The following is a 19,096-nucleotide window of genomic DNA, read 5'->3' as shown; positions in this document are numbered from 1 at the left end:
CCTTTCCCAACCAATTTTCCTTGCGACCACAGACCAGGTCTTTAAGACAATTTTCCTGCATATGCAATGTAATTCGTGCTGGAGGAATCTAGAGGTCCTCAGGGGAGTGGGGCTCCTGAATCTTATAACAAGCATTGACATTAATAAATGACTAAAGACTCACACGGTGTCTCCCTTCTGGACTAAAGGATTTACTGCTGCTTCTGTTGATGTCAGTATTACCTGGAAATAGTAAATGTACTATGGCAGGGAAGGCTGAGAGCTGGCAGCCAATTTGTTCAAATTCTCCCTCGCTGCTTTCTGTGGTGGTGGTGTCGTGGTTCTAAATGCAGAAAGGTAGCTGCCCCTGACGTTTTGAAAGGAGTATTTTCTCTCTTGCCACCCAGGGTAATAGATTAGGTAATGTTTTCTAAACAATCCACATAAAGGAAAAATTAAGGACCACTAGATACAGACCGTGACATAGGATACTATTAATCCAGGTCTGTGTTCTAGAGACTAACCACTCTGTGTTATCATCTGCCTGGGATATGATGAGAGGCCCCAACTCTCAAATGAAGGATGGAAAAGAAGGAACTGCCGGTTAAAAACAGAAGGGAATCGGGGATGGCCAGAGCGTAGGTATGATGGCTAACTCTACTTGCTCCCCTCTCGAGCTGCTGCTGCTAGGCTGTGTGGATGTCCTCATGGTGCTGGCTGCCAGTTTGAGGAAGGTCAGTTGTCCTCTGGAGGTAAGAGTGGGCCAAATAGAATAGGGAAGCAAAGGGGCACCTGGGTGGCTCAGCTGGTTAAGCTTCTGCCTTCGGTTCAGGTCATGATCCCAGGGTCCTGGGATCGAGCCCGAGGACTCCTTCCTCAGAGGGTGAGTCTGCTTCTCCATCTGCCCTCACCCTGTTCATGCTCTCTCTCTTACTCTCTCTCTCTCGTTCTCCCACTCACTCTCTTTCCCAATCAGGGAAGCAAAGTTTCTCAAACCCAATAACCAAAGACTTGGACTTATTAATGGAATGTTCTTTACTCAGAGAAACATAACTTTGACTCTTACCTAATTGTCTATTGTCTCTAAAGAAACTAGTAAAGTATAAAACCATTGATGAAATTTTAGTCACTGCTTAGGTGCCAGAGGTTTGTTTCTTTCTTTCTTTCTTTCTTTTTGTTTGTTTGTTTGTTTAAAGATTTTATTTACTTGACAGAGATCACAAGTAGGCAGGCAGAGAGAGAGAGGAAGAAGCAGGCTCCCCACAGAGCAGAAAGCCCGATGTGGGGCTCAATCTCAGGACCCTGGGATCATGACCTGAGCCGAAGGCAGAGGCTTTAATCTACTGAGCCACTCAGGTACCCCCAAAGGTTTGTTTTTCAACAGGTACCTTTTAGAAGCTGGGAGAGAGTATACCTTTCCCCCATATATTGTTTCCTACTAGGTTGTCCCAAATGGATTACAAATAACTAGAACTGTAAGATAGGACCAGATGATTGCTAACATTTATTGATCAGCTTCTTATGTGCCAGGGGTTGTCTAAACATTCTACATATTTTTATCTTGCTTCCCTCTTGCAACACCTCTATGAAGAACTCTTCAGTATCCCTATTTTAAAGACAAAGAAGGGGCGCCTGGGTGGCTCAGTGGGTTAAGCCGCTGCCTTCGGCTCAGATCATGATCTCAGGGTCCTGGGATCGAGTCCCGCGTCGGGCTCTCTGCTCAGCAGGGAGCCTGCTTCCCTCTCTCTCTCTCTCTGCCTGCCTCTCTGACTACTTGTGATTTCTCTCTGTCAAATAAATAAATAAAATCTTAAAAAAAAAAAAAAGACAAAGAAACTGGGGCATAGGCTGAGTAACTTGCTTGAGATCACATAGCTGGTCACAGTGACTCTTGATTCGACCCTAAGCCATCTGACTGCAAAACCCCAACTCTTAACCACACTCCTATGCAAACAGACAATGTCTACAAAAATAAGCTGAGAGAGGGAAAATGTCCTCTTCTAAAACTGGGGGGAATGATTTAGTCTTTCATAGGCTGTGGGTAGAACGAAATAAAATAATACATGGAAGTTGCTTGGAACAGCGCCCGGCTCCTAGTGGTCTTGAGTAGATGTTAGGTATCGTGGCCTTATCCTCATGGGGGCGTGTCTGGCCTGCTGGGAGGGCTGCCCTGAGGCTTTGGTAAATAAGCATAGTGACCACAAGAGCTGAACCCGGGTGGCACTTCGAAAGTGGGAGTAGAGCACGAGCTGGTAACTGCCACGCACCCAGCTGAACAAGGGTCTCGATGTTGGGCGGATTTTCTGTTTCAGTATTTCTCCAAGAGCAGGGTTTCCCTAGTGATACATTTTATAAACATGTCAAACTGCCAGCTGTTTTCTGTGCTTTTCTGATAAGGGAAATATTTAGGATCTGTGCTCTGCCACCTTAAAACACTAAATGTTTTGGTTTGAAATAAAAGAATATACATCATTGCTTACTGCCAAGTGCCCTAAAGAATTACGGTGGCAGGAGGGATGGCTTTCTTCGGTCCTGTGCTGCAGAGACCTCCAAGCCCAGGCAGTGCTTTGGGCCTTTGGTCTTTAAAGGGAGGACACACGGTCAGTGTCCTTCCTGGCCCGAGAGCGACTGTGCAGTTGGTTGTTCTGGACTGAGTGTGTTCCCCCCAAATTCCCATGTCGAAGCCCTAGTACCCCAACGTGAAGGGGTTTGGAGATGTGACTTTGGGGAGGTCCTCAGAGTCAGAAGAGATCATGATGATGGTGCCCTCATGATGGGCATCTTAGAAGAGGAGACCAGAGAGCCTGGTGAGTGTGGGGAACAGTAGGACAGTAATGGTATCCATGTTAAGGAAAAGAAAGCACAGCCACTTCTCCGAGGTCAATGGGCAGTTCCTGAGGTTAGCAAGGGAGTGAAGTGAGGCCGGCTGAGTGTGAGCCTGAAAACTTCATGATATTTCAAAGGGCAAAAGCAAGATGGTTATCAGACCTACAGTTTTAGTGGTTTTGTTGTTTTTTTTTTTTAAGATTTTATTTATTTATTTGACAGAGAGAGACACAAGTAGGCAGAAAGACAGGCAGGGAAGGGGGAAGCAGGTTCCCCGCTGAGCAGAGAGCCCAATGTGGGGCTCGATCCCAGGACCCTGAGATCATGACTTGAGCTGATGGTGGAGGCTTAACCCACTGAACTCCTTAGGTGCCCCAAGACCTACAGTTTTGATGGTTTTCAGTGAGATCATCCTAATTAACTGACTAATCTCACCTTAGGAATGTTGGTTTTTATCCAGAAAAATCAGATATGAAGTCACATTGAAAGAGAGTAATGGAAGTAGGGTACTATATTTAAGAAGCGCACTTCCCGTTTTGGGGTCCATTCACATGGTGCTGATGTGACTGACTCTGCTCCCTAGCAGAAGATCTGAGTTCCTCAGCACCACTTCAACAGAAATTGTTATGGTAATAGTGTGAGAGTGTGAGGGCCTTTTGATCCTGCTGATTAACATGGAGCTTGGCTAACCTGATTATATGACTCTTCCAGAGACTGGGTTTAGGTCCGTTAATACAGCATCATAAATTCAAATGAAGCTTCCTTGGGCCGTCTCATCCAAGAACTGTTGTATTTTATTATTTGAAAATGAGACTCCCTGTTTGCATAGAGATAAAGCTTAAGTGTATAATTTATTTTGATTTTAAAAATTAATCCCCATGTTGCTTTTCCCGTTAAGAAGTAAAACCCTGTGGTACCACAACCGTGGATAATTCAGCCATCCACTCACTAAATGTATATTAAATGCCAGATGTCATAGGCCGTGTGCAAGGACCTGGGCCCTGTGGTGAAACGTAAAGGCAAGGGCCCAACCTCATGCTTGCTTGTCTTCCACAGGAGGGAGGACCCAACCCATTTTTCAACTTTTACCTCAGTCAGTTTTCTTGCCACGTGTGCCTGGGCCAGGACAGAGAATGTGAGGCAGACAGCAGAAGGCAGAGACCACTCAGAGCAAGCAGCAGGGGGAGGGCGGGCAGCCATTTTGTAGTTGAAGGAAAATAAAACTTCCTTTGCAATACAATTAATAGACTTTAATTTTTTTTTAATTTTTTAAAGATTTTACTTATTTATTTGACAGAAAGAGATCATAAGTAGACAGAGAGGCAGGCAGAGAGAGAGGAAGGGAAGCAAGCTCCCTACTGAGCAGAGAGCCCGATGCGGGACTCGATCCCAGGACCCTGAGATCATGACCTGAGCCGAAGGCAGCGGCTTAACCCACTGAGCCACCCAGGCGCCCCAATAGACTTTAATATTAAAAGAAACTTTGAGGGGCACCTGGGTGGCTCAGTGGGTTAAACCTCTGCCTTCAGCTCAGGTCATGATCTCAGGGTCCTGGGATAGAGCCCCGAGTCCCACTCTCTGCTCAGCGGGGAGCCTGCTTCCCTCTCTCTTTGCTTGCCTCTCTGCCTGCTTGTGATCTCTCTCTGTCAAATAAATAAATAAAATCTTTAAAAAAAAAACACTAAAACTGTTAAATAAATAAATCTTTTAAAAAATAAAAAGAAAGAAAGAAATTTTGAGAGTTGTCTGGATGAGTCAGTCTGTTAAGCATCTGCCGTCAGCCCAGGTCCTGATCTCGGGGTCCTGGGATCAAGCCCCACGCGTGGGGCTCCCTGCTCAGTGGGGAGTCTGCTTCTCCCTCTCCTTTTCACCCTTCCCCCTGCTCATGCTCTCTCTCCTCAAGCAAATAAATATAATCGTTAAAAAGTAAAAATAAAAAGAAACAAATAAAAGAAACTTGGAGCAGTTGTAAACACAGGGGTTGTCTGCTTGAATACAAAGATATGTCACTCCAGCCATAGAGCACTGTACAGAGAGTATTGGCAGACTGACCAAAGAACCATAGGGGGAAAACATCCTAAGTGGTTCCAGACAAAGAAAGTTTACCTAATTACATTGATTAAACTCACCAATACCTAATAAAGGGGAGACTGGACATTCATATCAGAACCCACTGTACATAATTTGTAGTTTGCTATATGTAATTACACTCAAGTAAATTACAGGGTAATCTGTATATGTTCTCACTTCATACCACAAATGGAACTATGTGAACGAGTCCCCTTTTTTGCCATTGAAAGTCTTGTATGGAAGACCCATCAATATGAAAACTTCACAGGCTGGAGCTACGATTTGTCATGCTGGTGGCTTCATCCCCGGTACCTAGCACGGTGCCCGTGTATAGACTTTGGTCATGTTTACTAGCAGCCCAGGCCTTTTGCATACTCTTCCTGGGTTTAGGAAAGGTCTCACCTTACAAATCCTGCCTCCCCGGTGTAGAAGCCAGAAAACAGACCACGCAGCCTCCCTCACGGCTAAGACACAGACGCATGGGCCCCAGGCTCCCCCAGCCAGCTGCGCCCAGGGGACTTCTGTTCAGAAGTGAGCAACACAAGGAAGAGGGCTTTGCCCCAAAATGAATTTTTCTAGCCATAGTGACAGCTGACGCATCAGGCTTTCTCCTCCAGAGAGCTTTCCCTGAGCATTCCCGCCCCTCTCCAGGTCTACTCTGTCGTTGTACTTTTCCACTGTATTATAATTATTAGCATCTTTTATTGAGTTTGAATCTGTTGTGATAGTGAAGGTCATACCAGCTGCTGTCCCCCCAAAACTGAAAATATACGGTGACCAAAGGAATGTCCTTTTCCTCATCACAAAAGGTCGAAACAGGGATTGGCAGACAGCCCTGGGGCGGGAGATCATTCTGGCACTCAGGCATCCTTCATCTTGTGGCCTCCCCGTCTGCCCCGCGGCTCCCGAGGGTGCCCTGCCCACGCGAGCCAGGCCGGAAAGCGAAGGGCATGGAGAATCGTGCACTGAGGGTTTTAGGAGCCAGGCCTTGAAGTGACACTTGGCACTTCTGCTCCCATTCTACTGCTTAGAACTCAGCTGCTTGGCTACATCTCCGTGGCAAACACTGTCTAGCTTCCGGTGGCTTCTTCCAGATAAGAGAACATTACAAGAAAGTGCCATTCCTGCACTTTCTGTCTACGGCCTTGCTCCCTTCTTCCTTAGCTGGGGAAAAGGATTACAGTAAGAAGGCTGATTATCCGGTAACCCCGTGCAAATCACAGACAGACGTGGCTCTGCTCTGGATTTCCTTCCCTTGGCTCTCTGGTGCTTTTCTGCTGAGTGGCTCTGTTGGGGCGGCGGGGAGGGGCATACAGTCATTGGAGAGTTATTTCTGAATGATTGGCCTAAGACTGCTTTTATCTTGAGGCTCCCCATGTGTCCGTTTGAAAGAGAAAGTGCTTAGCATGCAGTCTGGGCGCCACATGTGTTCTGACTTGCGGGCACGAGGAAGGCTTCAGAGAGGGGTTCCAGATCACTGCCTAGTGACCACCCACAGGCTAATGAAGGAAACATCTTTTTATTTCCCCTGCCTCTCCTGGACATAGGTGCCCTATCAGCGGCCAGGGAGAGCTGGGAGTACGACTCGGGAGCCAGGGACCTCCAGAGCCCGGACTTGCAGAGTCATTGGGCCCTGCAGAAGCTTCTCGAGCACAGTGGACGCTCTATGAGCCAGCAGGCTGCGGCCCTCCACACGCTGCGCACACAGTCTCGGCATTTTGGCAGTTCTGGAGGAGGAAGCTATCTGGAGCTGGCCAACACGGTGAGTACTTTCTGGTTCATGGAACCCGTCTTTTGGCCTGTGTGTATTCCGGTACAGATATTTTCATTTTGAGCTCCCAGGGACAGATATTTTCATTTTGAGCTCCCTCTTGTCTTTCTTCTGGAGCTAAACATTGTGCCATTGAGAGCATTGCCAGGAATGTTAAGGGCTCCAAACACTTGTGGTCAGTGACTTTGCTCTCATCATTGAGAGCAGAGTGCTCTCCTAAAAGGCGTTTCAATGAAGTAACTTGCAGGATTTAATTACTAGAGAAACGGCATCAGTATTTCCATGACTAGAGTACTTCTATGGTACCAGACATTACAAACTGATAGACTACAATCCTTTCTCTTTCCTAATTTGGATGTTACTCATTTAAAATACAAAGAGGAAAATATTTCATTGAAAATTTGATTATTGTTTTCTGCTTGTACTTGAAAAGGATTTTTTGTTGACAACCGCCTCCCTGGTCCTGCCACGATTGCCTTGTGGCACTCTCTCCCTTGTGCTGTCTTCAAAACATTTCTATCTCCTTTATTTATTTTTTTTAATTTTTTTTTTATCTATCTCCTTTAAAAAAAATTTTTTTTCTGTTGAAAATGGTGAAACAACTTAGAATTTCATTATGTTTAGTTTAACCTTCCCTTTGACCTCAGGATGGCTCACGACCAGGGTGACCTTTTGGTGAAGAGCTATTGTGTTCCCTTCGAAGTTGAGCTGGGGAACGCAGTAGGGTGGCTGAGGGTCTGGTCCATTTTGGGTGAACCGCAAACAGGCTGTAAACTAAAATTGCTTTCCAACCACTGTGCGAAAGGTCTGCAAACCTACCTGGCTTTTTGAAATCGAAGTTTGAATGGTGGGTTAAACACCGTGACAACTTCACTTACGTTTATTTATAGTCGGCTTTAATGTAGACTAGTGATTTTCAAACCTCTTGTGTTTGAGGTACATTTTCTAATTCTGACATTTTGGGTGACATGTTCGAAGGAATTGACGATTCTAAACATACCAGCAATAATGAAAATACAGTCCTTAGACAAATCCTAGTTAAAGGACTTTCTATAAAATACCCGATCAATATTCTTCAAAACTGTCAAGGACGCTACAGGCAAGGAAAATCCGAGAAAGAGAAACTGTCACAGTTCAGAGGAACCCAAGAAGATATGACAACTAAATGTAATATGGTACCCCGAATGGGACATTAGGTAAAAAACTAAGGAAACCTGGATAAATTATGGGCTTTAGTCAATATGGGTTCATTAATTGTGACAACTATACCATAATAATATGTTAATAATAAGAGAAACAGGGTGTGAGGTATATGAGAACTATCTTTGCAACTTTTCTGTAAATCTGTAACATACCAAAGTGTTCACTTTATTAAAATTCAGGAAGTAGGGGCGCCTGGGTGGCTCAGTGGGTTAAGCCTCTGCCTTCTGCTCAGGTCATGATCTCAGGGTCCTGGGATCGAGTCCCTCGTCAGGCTCTCTGCTCCGCAGGGAGCCTGCTTCCTCCTCTCTCTCTCTCTCCCTGCCTGCCTCTCTGTCTGCTTGTGATCTCTGTCTGTCAAATAAATAAATAAATAAATAAATAATATTTTAAAAAAAATGAAATAAAATTCAGGAAGTATACGCTGACAGTTTGCATACTTGTCATATATACATTTTATGTGATCTATAAAAACTCATGACAAACCGATAATCAATAATGATGACTATTTATTGAGATACATTGACTAAGTAAAAAAAGAAAGAACATGAGAGAGAGGCAGAAAGAAACAAATAAAGAAAGAAACAAAGATGGGGCGCACTGGGTGGCTCAGTCAGTTAAGTGTCTGCCTTTGGCTCAGGTCATGATCCCAGGGTCCTGGGACTGAGGCCTGTGTTGGGCTCCCTGCCCAGTGCGGATTCTGCTCTTCCCTCTCCCTCTACCTCTCCCTTACACTAGTTCTCTCTGTTGCCTAAATAAATAAATAAAATCTTTAAAAGAAGGAAGGAAGGAAACAAAGAGAGGGAGGGAAGGAGGGAAAGAAGCGCTAACCACACAAACAAAATCATTCACGCTCACTTAAGCTAATCCCTTGGTGGAAAGGAGACCATAAACACAAACGCAGCCTTTATTATCACAACATGATTTATTTTTTTACCGAATTGAACATTTCAAAATAGCAGGGCGCCTGGCTGGCTCAGCTGGTTAGGCATCCAAGTCCTGATTTCCAGGGATGTGATCTCGGGGTGGTGAGATCGAGCTCCACATCAAGCCCCTAGTGGGGCTTTGAGCTCAGTGATGAGCCTGCTAGAGATTCTCTCTCCCTCTCTCTCTGCTTTTCCGCTCCCGCCCCACCCCTACGTGCACTCTCCTGCTCGAGCTCTCGCTCTCAAAAACAAAAAAAGTTTGAAAATTTCAAAATACTATTTAAACTCACAGACCCTAGGTAATAGCCTTGGACCCTGTGGTGGATTTTTGAACCCCGACTCTTCACTCTTTCCTGTTTCTTCACCATTTGTCTTGTGACTTTGGAGTCCTCCTATCAAACACGAGAAATAATAAATGATAGTGATTTTAACTGTTGCATTTAGGGCGGTTTCCTACACAGCAATAGTTGACTCAGGCTGTGTTCACAGGGTCCCATGGAGCCCACTTTGAGGAATACCTTGCATAGGCAGTCAAGAAACAAATCCCCTCCCTAAACTGCACACTTGGGCAGTCCCTTCACTTATGTACTCACATTACACGTGATTTAAGTTCCTTGTAAAAATCCTGAACTAATAAAATTAAATGATATTTTTTATAATAGCTACTAAGAGCAAAAGACATTTTATCAGTGTCCAGTTTGGAGACAGAGAGCACATGGTAATTCACACAGGGAAAGTAGTTTTGTTTTGTTTTGTTTTTTAATTGGAGCACCTGGGTGGCTCAGTCGTTAGGCATCTTCCTTCAGCTCAGGTCATGATCCCAGGGTCCTGGGACCGAGCCCCGCATTGGGCTCCCTTCTCAGCAGGGAGCCTGCTTTTCCCTTTCCCACTTCCTCTGCTTGTGTTCCCCTCTCGCTATCTTTCTGTGTGTCAAACAAACAAATAAATAAATAAAATATTTTTTGAAAAGATTTTATTTTTTATTTGATAGATAGAGAGAACCAGAGAGCATAAGCAAGGGGAATGGCAGAGGGAGAGGGAAGCAGGGAGCCCCATGTGGGACTTGATCCCAGGACCCTGGGATCAGGATCTGAGTTGAAGACAGACACTTAACCAATGAGCCACCCAGGCGCCCCCACACAGGGGAAGTTTAACGTAAAAACTGATTAACTAGTAGCAGGAGACTCCTCCTTACTCCTAACACAGAGTAAAGAAAATTCTAATGCACACAGGAGTAGCATGTGTAAAGAGGAGCTACTCCCTCCAGAGCTAAGGCACAGTGCTCAAGGGAGACACAAATTAAGAAGACGTTCCTCTCCTCACCAGACCCTACTGGAAGGGAGTGGCTGGGGACCGCTAGATGGCAGAGAAGTTCCCTGAGATGCTACGGGCCAGGGCTGGTAAGCAGGAAGCCAGCCCTCTAGAGTGTCAGCTCAGCTTGCTGGATGTCACCCATCTGGGTGTCTGCAAGACTCTGAGCGTCACCAGGAAAGTGCCCACCGGGCTGCCAGAGGAATTCACTGGGGAGCAGCCTGATGCTTGGTGCCAAAATCCACTGAGATGTCCTCCAAATGGTGTCTTCAGATGTGGTAACAATAGCTGTCCTGTGGCCTCCGTCCACGATAAGAGCAAGCAGGGAAGAAGAGCACCACAGAACCAGGATGAGAATTCCTTATTGAAAAACGAGAGGGGTGCCTGGGTGGCTCAGTTGGTTGAGTGTCTGGCTCATGGTTTTGGCTCCATCGTGATCTTGGGGGTAGGGTTGAGCCCTACATCAGGCTCTGCGCTCAGTGCAGAGTCTGCTTGGAATTCTTTCTCTCCCTCTCCCTCTGACCCTTCCACTGATGCTCACTCTCTCTCTAAACTAAATGAATCTAAAAAAAAAAAGGAGAAATGTTTACAGGGTCCAGCTTCACTATCACAAAGCAAGGCAAGGAAGATTGAGATGAGAGGTAATAAATCAATAACTGGTACAGGCATTTTTAGTGCTGAGAAGCTTCTAGGAGCTTGCTATACAAGCTTTTACCTTTCTAAGCATCCCTTCCTTTTCTTCTGCCACCAAATACCTGTCTTATCCTTCTACCAAAGACAATGGATATTATGACTTTGAGGCTTAACACACTGTTCAAAACGCGAAAGCGACAAGATGGTGATGTACCTAGAGTTTTATCTGAGAAGCGGGTGGCTACATGTGGCCTAGAATAAGGGATTTATTACAAAGGGTAGACCTGACACAGATGCGGGAGCTGGAAGAGCTATTTGTCCAGGCTGTTGACTCTGCATCTAGGTTGGAGCCTGAAGTTACTCTCAGCCCATCAGATCAGCATACGAGAAGGACAGCTGAATGCAGAGGAGGCAAAGCCAAGCCAGCACGCATGACGCATGACGATGACCTGAGACCCATAAGGGCACAATGGAACCCACATCTGTTCTCTTACTACCACAGCCAACCTCAGTGCTGTGGGGGGAAGCTGGCCTCTGTCATCCCAGAGCTGCACACACACACCTGGCCCAGGACTCAGAGAAGCCAGAGGAGGAGACCTGGGGCTCTGGAGCTGCCACAAGCCCGATGCACCAGGAGGGAAGTGGCCCATTCACAACATCCCAAAATCTTCACCTCTACTTCCTGGATTTCACACGGAAGTTCTCGCGTGGCCGTCCGGAATCATGCAGGCTAGAGAATGCTGGGAAATGTCGGTCCAGCTTAGATAAAGGGACAGGGCCGTGGCGAGACTGCCAGAATCGGCAAAGCAAGATGAGACACTGAGGAGCTTAGTAAGGAAGAGATGCCAGGAAAAACGCACCGCTGCTCTCAGATGGCTTTCCTCTCCAAACATTTGTCTTGCAGGGAGGAGTCTAAGTGGTCAATGTTAGGGTCCGTAATCAAAGGAGCGAGACTGATACAAAGAGAAGGTCAAGCAAAGCTTTATTTGGCGCCAAGCATCGAGAATCATACCGACCAGTCAGGGCCGTCTCTTGCAAAGAGGGGACTCCTCCCAACCTCACTGACTAACTTTTATAGAGGTAGTTTAGCCGGGCTATACACAGGTGGCCAATGAGATTGCAATACACAGAGAACACTGCACAGTCCTGCTAAGTCTGCCACACACAGAAAAAAACTGCTAGGTAACACATGGGTGGCCAATTGAATCTCAATTTACCCTAGTAGATATATGCGCGCCCCACTGATTGGATATCTTCACCTGGCCTGACCCGCCCTTGTATCTAGGCTTTGCAAGTAAGTTCCTCTGGGAGGGGCAGGGTCAATCTAAGTTTACTGCAGGGGGTCAATCTAAGTTTACTGCATAAACACAAAATGACTCCCTCTGGCCAACCAGGCCCTTACATTCCCCCCTTTTCTTTGGAGATTAGTCAAATCCTTGACTTTTCAGCCAGTTCTATATTCTCTGGTTGTAAGGGGTTATATTGAGCATGTAAGTCTAACAATTTTATCGCTCTAGTTTTCTTTGGTACAAATGACACTAGTGCACAGTCAGCTGATGAGTTAGCCATTTACCGCTTCATAGAACCTTTTCCATTTTTTTCTAATTTCCTTCATCTAATTTCCTACCTATACTTTGCATAAACAGGTAACAATAGGAGCAACAATAAACTCATTGTCTTTTGAGTCTTAGCTTTAGTCCATGGTCAGCGGGGTCCATTGGCTGAGGCTTCCACCTCTGGGGGGCGTCTTCATCCTCGGCTCGTTTGACGAGACCCGCATGAATCCAGGCCCTGATGCCTTCTACTTTTACTGCCATGGGGATGATCAGGATAACAGTAAATGGTCCCTTCCAGCGAGGCTCCAAGTTCCCCACTTGATAGCGACGTATCCAAACCAAGTCCCCAGTGTGGGCAGTCCGGATCCCTGCATGGGCTTTTTTAAAAGACATACCATAATGCCTGCAGTGACTGGAGTACAGACTGATCAGTAATTTCTGCTAGGACAACCTCTTGTAGCTAAGGACAGAGCGGGGTGTGGGGGGGTGTCTTCCAAACATTATTTCAAATGGGGTCACCTTGTTTAAATAGGGTGTACACCGTGCCCTGAGGAGGACGAAAGGAAGGAGATCCACCCATCTACCGCCAGTCTCCAGAATTAGTTTTGTCAAGGTCTCTTTAAGAGTCTGGTTCATTCTCTCTACTTGCCCGGAACTCTGGGGCCAATAGGCACAATGTAGTTTCCAATTTGTGCCCACGGCCTTGGCCAATGCCTGTGAGGCTGAACTCACAAATGCAGGACCATTGTCTAACCCGATCGTGAGAGGCAGTCCAAACCTAGGAATTATTTCTTCTAGAAGCTTTGTGGGTACCACTCCTGCTGTCTCATGTTTGGCAGAAAAAGCCTCTACCCAGCCTGAAAAGGTATCTACAAAAACTAACATATACTTGTGCCCGTATTTTCTGGGTTTCATTTCTGTAAAATCTATTTCCCAATAAATTCCTGGTTCCTTACCTCTTTCTCTTTTCCCTCTTCTCATTCTAATTCCTCCCACATTGAGCTGCCTGGCATTGAGCACATCTATCAACTATATCCTGAACCATACGCCCTAATTTAGAAACCTGGAACTGCTTGCCTTTAAGTTCCTTGAGTTTGCATGACCCCAAATGAGTACCCTGATGTATCTGGTCTACTAACTTCTTACCTAGTTTTCGAGGAAGAATTAACTTTTCCTCTTTTAGTCTTAGCCCAGTCCCCTTTGTAGTCTAATTTAGCCCATTTTTGTAAATACTTTAAATCTTCCTCTGAATAGTCCAGTTTTTCTGGTAGGGCTAGAGCCGGGAGTGTAACCAGCTCTTGCACTGTTTCTTGGGCTGCTTGCTTTGCGGCTCGATATGCTAATTGGTTTCCTTTTGAAATCAGATCAGTCCCCTTTTGGTGTCCTGAGCAATGCATAACAGCTACCTATTTTGGGTCCCAAATAGCCTGGGGGAGAGCCAATATTTCTCCTCTGTTTTTAATTCCTTTTCCTTCGCTGTTAATAGGCCCCTTTCTTTATAAATAGCCCCATGTATATGGAGAATAGCTAAGGCATACCTGTCCGTATAGATGTTGGCAGTTTTACCTTTGGCCATCTGCAGTGCCTTAGTGAGTGCAATCAGTTCCGCTTTTTGTGCCGAAGTTCCATGTGGCAGGGCTGCTGTCCAGAGTTCCTGCTCAGGAGAAACCACTGCAGCCCCTGCATACTCTTTCCATCGACCATGTAGTTACTCCCATCTGTGAACAGAGTCATCTCGGCATCCGGGAGGGAAATGTCTCTGAGATCCAGCCTTATTCCTGTGACTTGGATTAGGACTTCCCCACAGTCGTGTGGATGGTCAAACAACTCCTATGGCAGCAATGTGGCTGGATTTAGCACCACCGGGGGCTGGAAGGTCACTCTTAGTTCGTTGAGGAGGAGGGCCTGATACCCTGTCACTCGGGTGTTCATTATCCACCAGTCCGGTGGAGTCTGGAGAAGGCTCTCAATAGCATGTGTGGTGGTTACGATGAGATTTTGACCTAAAGTCAATTTACTTGCATCCTTGACCAGGAGGGCCGTGGTAGCAACTATGCAGAGGCACAGGGAGTGGGGGGGAACCCAGCCACTACTGGATCTAGTTTCTTACTAAGATAGGTTACTGGCCTTTGCCAAGGCCCCAGAGTCTGAGTCAAAACTCCTTTGGCCACCCCTGCTTTTTCATCCACATACAAGTGGAAGGGCTTGGTAACATCTGGGATGACCAATGCTGGGGCACTCAGTAAGGCTGTTTGTAATTCCCGAAATGCTCCTTCTGCCTCAGCTGTCCACTCTATCATAGTGAGCCCTCCTTTTGCCAGTTCGTAGAGAACTCCATAGAGAATCTCTGCAAACTGCAATATCCACAGCCTACAGTAAGTAGCCCACCATCCCAAGAAACTCCCCCACTTGTCAGGATGTGGTGGGGCAGGGGTATTGGGTGATCACCTGTTTCCTGGACTCAGACAGTGAACGCACTCCCTCATGGAGATCAAAGTCTAGATAAGTGGCATGGCTCTGTCAGAGCTGTGCTTTCTTCGCTGACACCCGATACCCCTTTTCCTGCAGTCTGTAAGAGAGCTCTCGTCCCCCGCAAACATGACTCATAGTCCTCAGCAGATACTAGCAAGTCATCAACGTACTATAACAGAGTGACTCCTGGATTGGAGGTTCTGTACTCATTCAAATCCTCATGTAGGGCCTCGTCAAAGATAGTGGGCAAATTCTTGAACCCTTGGGGAAGTCTTGTCCAGGTGAGCTGGCCTTGGAATCCTTCCTGTGGGTCGGACCACTCAAAAGCAAAAAGGTGCTGAGAATTCCTTTGCTAAAGACATGCAGAAAAAATGCATCCTTGAGATCTAAGACAGTATACACAGTTCTTCTGGGGCCCAGGAGGGAGAGTAGGGTATAGGGGTTAGGCACCATCGGGTGGATATCTTCAACCCATTTATCAACTTCCCGCAAGTCCTGGACAGGTCAGTACTCCCCAGTCTCGGCCTTTTTGATGGGCAACAAAGGTGTGTTCCGTGGAGATTTGCAAGGAACTAGGATCCTGTCTCCTCGGAGGCAGTTAATGTGTTTGCTGATCCCTTCCTTTGCTTCCCGGGGAAAGGGGTACTGCCAAACAGCCGTAGCTGTTGCCTTTAATTGTACCACCACTGGAGGTTGTTCCTTGGCCAAGCCAGGGGGCTTCCCTTCTGCCCAGCCCTCGGGAAACTCATTCTGTAGGATTTGGAGAAGGCTCCCTCGCTTTGTCTCCTCTGGTTTTGAGACTGACTCATAAAGGAGGTATTCGTCTACTGCTGCCATAAGCACTTGTACAGTGGGTTGTCTCAAAGTTACAGTCATGCCTCCTTCCGAGAACTGAATCCGGGTCTTAACTTGTGGAGGAGATCTCTTCCCATCAAGTTATATGGGGCATTGGGGAGGACCAAAAATCGATGTTTAACTACTCCCGAGGCCAAATTTAAAGTCCTTCTGTTGTCCATTTATGTCTCTCTTGCCATTTGCTCCTTGTACCCAAACTTCCTCTCCAGATAATTTTCCCACAGGTTTAAGTAATGATGAAAATTGGGCTCCTGTGTCCACCAAAAAATCAACTGGTTTCCCCTCCACTTCAATTTTTACCTGAGGTTCGGGGAGGGGCTCCGAACCATGGCCCCTTCAGTCTCTGGTGGCAAGCATTGCTGTCTTCCTTTTGGGGCACTCCCTGGCCCAATGTCCTTTTTCTTTACAGTAAGCGCACTGATCTGAATCCAAGTCTTCCCACCTGCCTTCTCTGTACTTGGGCTTTTCCTTCCATTTACTATCCCCATCTGTCTCCTCTCCGCCTCATGTAATGCCAAAACCTTAACCAGTTTTTTTTGTTTTTTGTTTTGTTTTGTTTTTTTGGTCTGTTTTTCATCCTCTTGTGCATCCCTGTTGCTAAACACCTTTTCTGCTATTCCCACTAACTCAGTCAGATTCTTCCCTTCAAATCCTTCAATTTTCTGAAATTTCCTATATCTGGGGCTGACTGACTGACAAATCAAGATTGTCTAAGTGAGCTATCGTGCAACTTCCCTGAAGTTTACCTCAAGTTGTCTAGCTTAAGTAAACAAACATTTAAAGACAATCAAACTAGAATTTAACATCCATAAAGGTGTGTTATTAAAACATAATTTTTGCTCTCTAAAATAACCCTTGTTTTCAAAGATAGCCAAATCAGGACTAATTTATTTGAAAAACCAGTCCAGTTTTAACAAGCTTGGCCTAAATATTTACATAAGCTCAGCAAGAATAGTGAGGGATCATGTAAATCTTTTAGAATCTGCTCTGCTGGAACTTCTCATAAGGAATCTCTAGGTTGAACTTATGATAGCCTCTCCAGGCCAGAAGCCAAGCTACATACTTGCCATCAGATCTGCCTGCAATACCTGTCGATTTGGGTGAATTCCTCTTCCTGAGGCCCCCAAAGAATCCTGAGGTTCCTGCACCTGCCAGGAAGTAACATCCTTTACTCACCTGGTGAGGCTGCTGGGAACTCTGTAAGCCAGGTATCAGGCCAAAAGTTCCAAAGGGCTTTACGGTTCCAGGTTTTATAAAGCCAACCTTAGTTCCTTTAAGCTGTCTAGTCATATCTGAGTCTTTTCAAATATGACATTCCAGTCAAAGCCATGGTAAAATAACCAGTGTTTCCAATGGTGTCCTGTTACAAGGAGAACGGATTCTTATTGAACTTATGCAAATGACTGATTGCCATGGAAGAAAGAATACTTGCTGAGACCTTTTGGTTTCAGAGGGTTCAGGTAGAGAGAAAGAGTTGAATACTTTGATTTGTTTACAAATGACTACATTTTATCTCTGTAAGTTACAGATAACTTAAGAAAAAGTTTCCCTAGTCTGGAAGAGCAAACATATGATGAAACATCAAGAGATACAACATTACAATCTTTCAGTTCACCTAGTCCCATGTTAATAATTCTGGTTTAGTCCGAATGCAGCTTTTACATTTGTCCTGAAAGTCTCCCATATGAATTTTCTTTGAGACAGAATTTATCTTACAAGAGAATTAAAACAATTACAAATGACAAAAACTCAGAATAAATATGGTAAAGAGCTGGTGAGATGAGTATTTACAATGTAACTGTCAAGAAAATCAGGTTACTTCTGTGACACGAAACATTTCCATAATCACAATATCAAGTGATGATCTATCAACATATTAAAACTTTAGGAAATGCATAGCATTTTCCCAAATGTAAACCTTAGAAAGTTTTAAAACACATGCCTAAATATAATTAGGGATATTAAACACCTGATAAAACAAAACATAGAAACTGAATTTTCTGGGTAGGCAAAGAGAAAACCATAACAGATCAATTAACTTAAGAAAACTTTGTCTTTTTAAACAGAGAGAAAACCAGCTTTTCTATACTAGTGTCTTTTTTTTTTTTTTAAGTATGCAGATAATGAGTTTACTATGTTTCCTTCCCATCGTGAATGATGTCGCAGACAAAGGGAGGGGGATCTTTCAGATGCTGTCCTGCTCACGTCCCTCACGGGAACTTAGGAGTGTCTTAGCTAAGGTCTGTCTGTATATAACCCGGACCAGGCTACTCTGTGTTGTAGATGACCATTATGCCATATGATGCCCCGCGAGACTCAGGGTGCAGCCCACTCAGACTCCGTCGCCAAAGCCGTATAGCCATACAGACACATTCACACATTCAGGCACTCTTCAGATTCAAACTTTTACATATCTCCTACTTTTTACATACAGAGTTGCTTTTCTCATTTCCATCAGTCTTAATTACACTTAACAGAATTTTGTACTCTTAGAAATACCTTAACCTCTACTGAAGACTAAATATAAACCAATTTTGAGTTGTTACAACAGAATTCTTTAGATGGCAAATTTATCAATCAGTTAAGCACAGAACGTGTTCACCAGCAGATTTCAAAAGCACAAACCCAGTTCCAGCAGCCAACGCCCTAGCATTTTATCCCATTTGGTTAAGACCTACATGTCCAACAAATTTAATTCCATTTGTCAGTCAAGCAACTCTTCACAGTTTCAGGTTACCAAAGACTTCGGAAGCCACTTTAACAATTACCCATTAAAATTTTGAGACAGACAAATAACCATCTCCACTTCAGATGCCATACTTTCCCGCCAGCAAGGGGGAGGGGCTAGGTAGTCCACATCGGGCCAGAGAAGGCAAGGAATTCCCCGAAACAAAGGGAGTTTCGGCAGCTGCTTGGGAATATTCCTTAAAGTCTCTGTCTCTCGAGGTCGGTTCATCCTGCAGTGCCAGTTCTGCTTACCAAAAGTGGCCCTCTAGGCACTCGTATTCCACGCCCGGCTCCAATGAGCATCAGCATTGGGCACCTTAACCCAGCATTCAACTAACCCCAGTTGGCTCCAGTCATAGCCCTTAATACACGAAATGAGTGAGCGAGAAACCTCACATCTATTATGAAGAATGGAGAGAGGAAAGTCAGAGTTCCCTTACTCTCTGCTTGCCCCATTCCTTCAATCATAACAAACAACACAACAGACAACAAGGACCAGGCAAAGACAACCGCAGGCCCAACGATTCTTACCCAGAACCTGCCACTGGTGGGGCCTTTCTTTATCCCCCGACCGCCTAGGGGGGACTCGAACCCCTCAACCGTCCAGGGGGACTCGAACCCCCCAAATGTCTAGGGGGACTCGAACCCCCAACGCCCAGGTGGACTCAAACCCCCCGACAGGCCCCTGACCGCCCAGGGGGACTCGAACGCGCCCTGGCGACCGCCTAGGGGGACTCGAACCCCCCAACCGCCCAGGAGGACTCGAACCC

At 45.6% G+C, this 19,096-nt stretch overlaps 1 protein-coding gene across 1 annotated transcript in view; it reads left to right on the top strand.

The window, feature by feature from the left end:
• The window catches only part of MCC (MCC regulator of WNT signaling pathway), a 436,865-nt gene that overhangs the window by 107,180 nt on the left and 310,589 nt on the right, over window positions 1-19,096 (top strand). Inside the window, exon 3 of the mRNA XM_059175672.1 lies at window positions 6,423-6,637. Coding sequence (XP_059031655.1) covers window positions 6,423-6,637 — 215 coding nt within the window. The remainder of the gene's footprint in view (window positions 1-6,422; window positions 6,638-19,096) is intronic.

Source organism: Mustela lutreola, chromosome 5 (assembly GCF_030435805.1).
Source record: "Mustela lutreola isolate mMusLut2 chromosome 5, mMusLut2.pri, whole genome shotgun sequence".
NCBI classification, from domain to species: domain Eukaryota; kingdom Metazoa; phylum Chordata; class Mammalia; order Carnivora; family Mustelidae; genus Mustela; species Mustela lutreola.
Note: the sequence above shows the minus strand (reverse complement) of the source record. Positions and strands in the feature narration are given on the sequence as shown.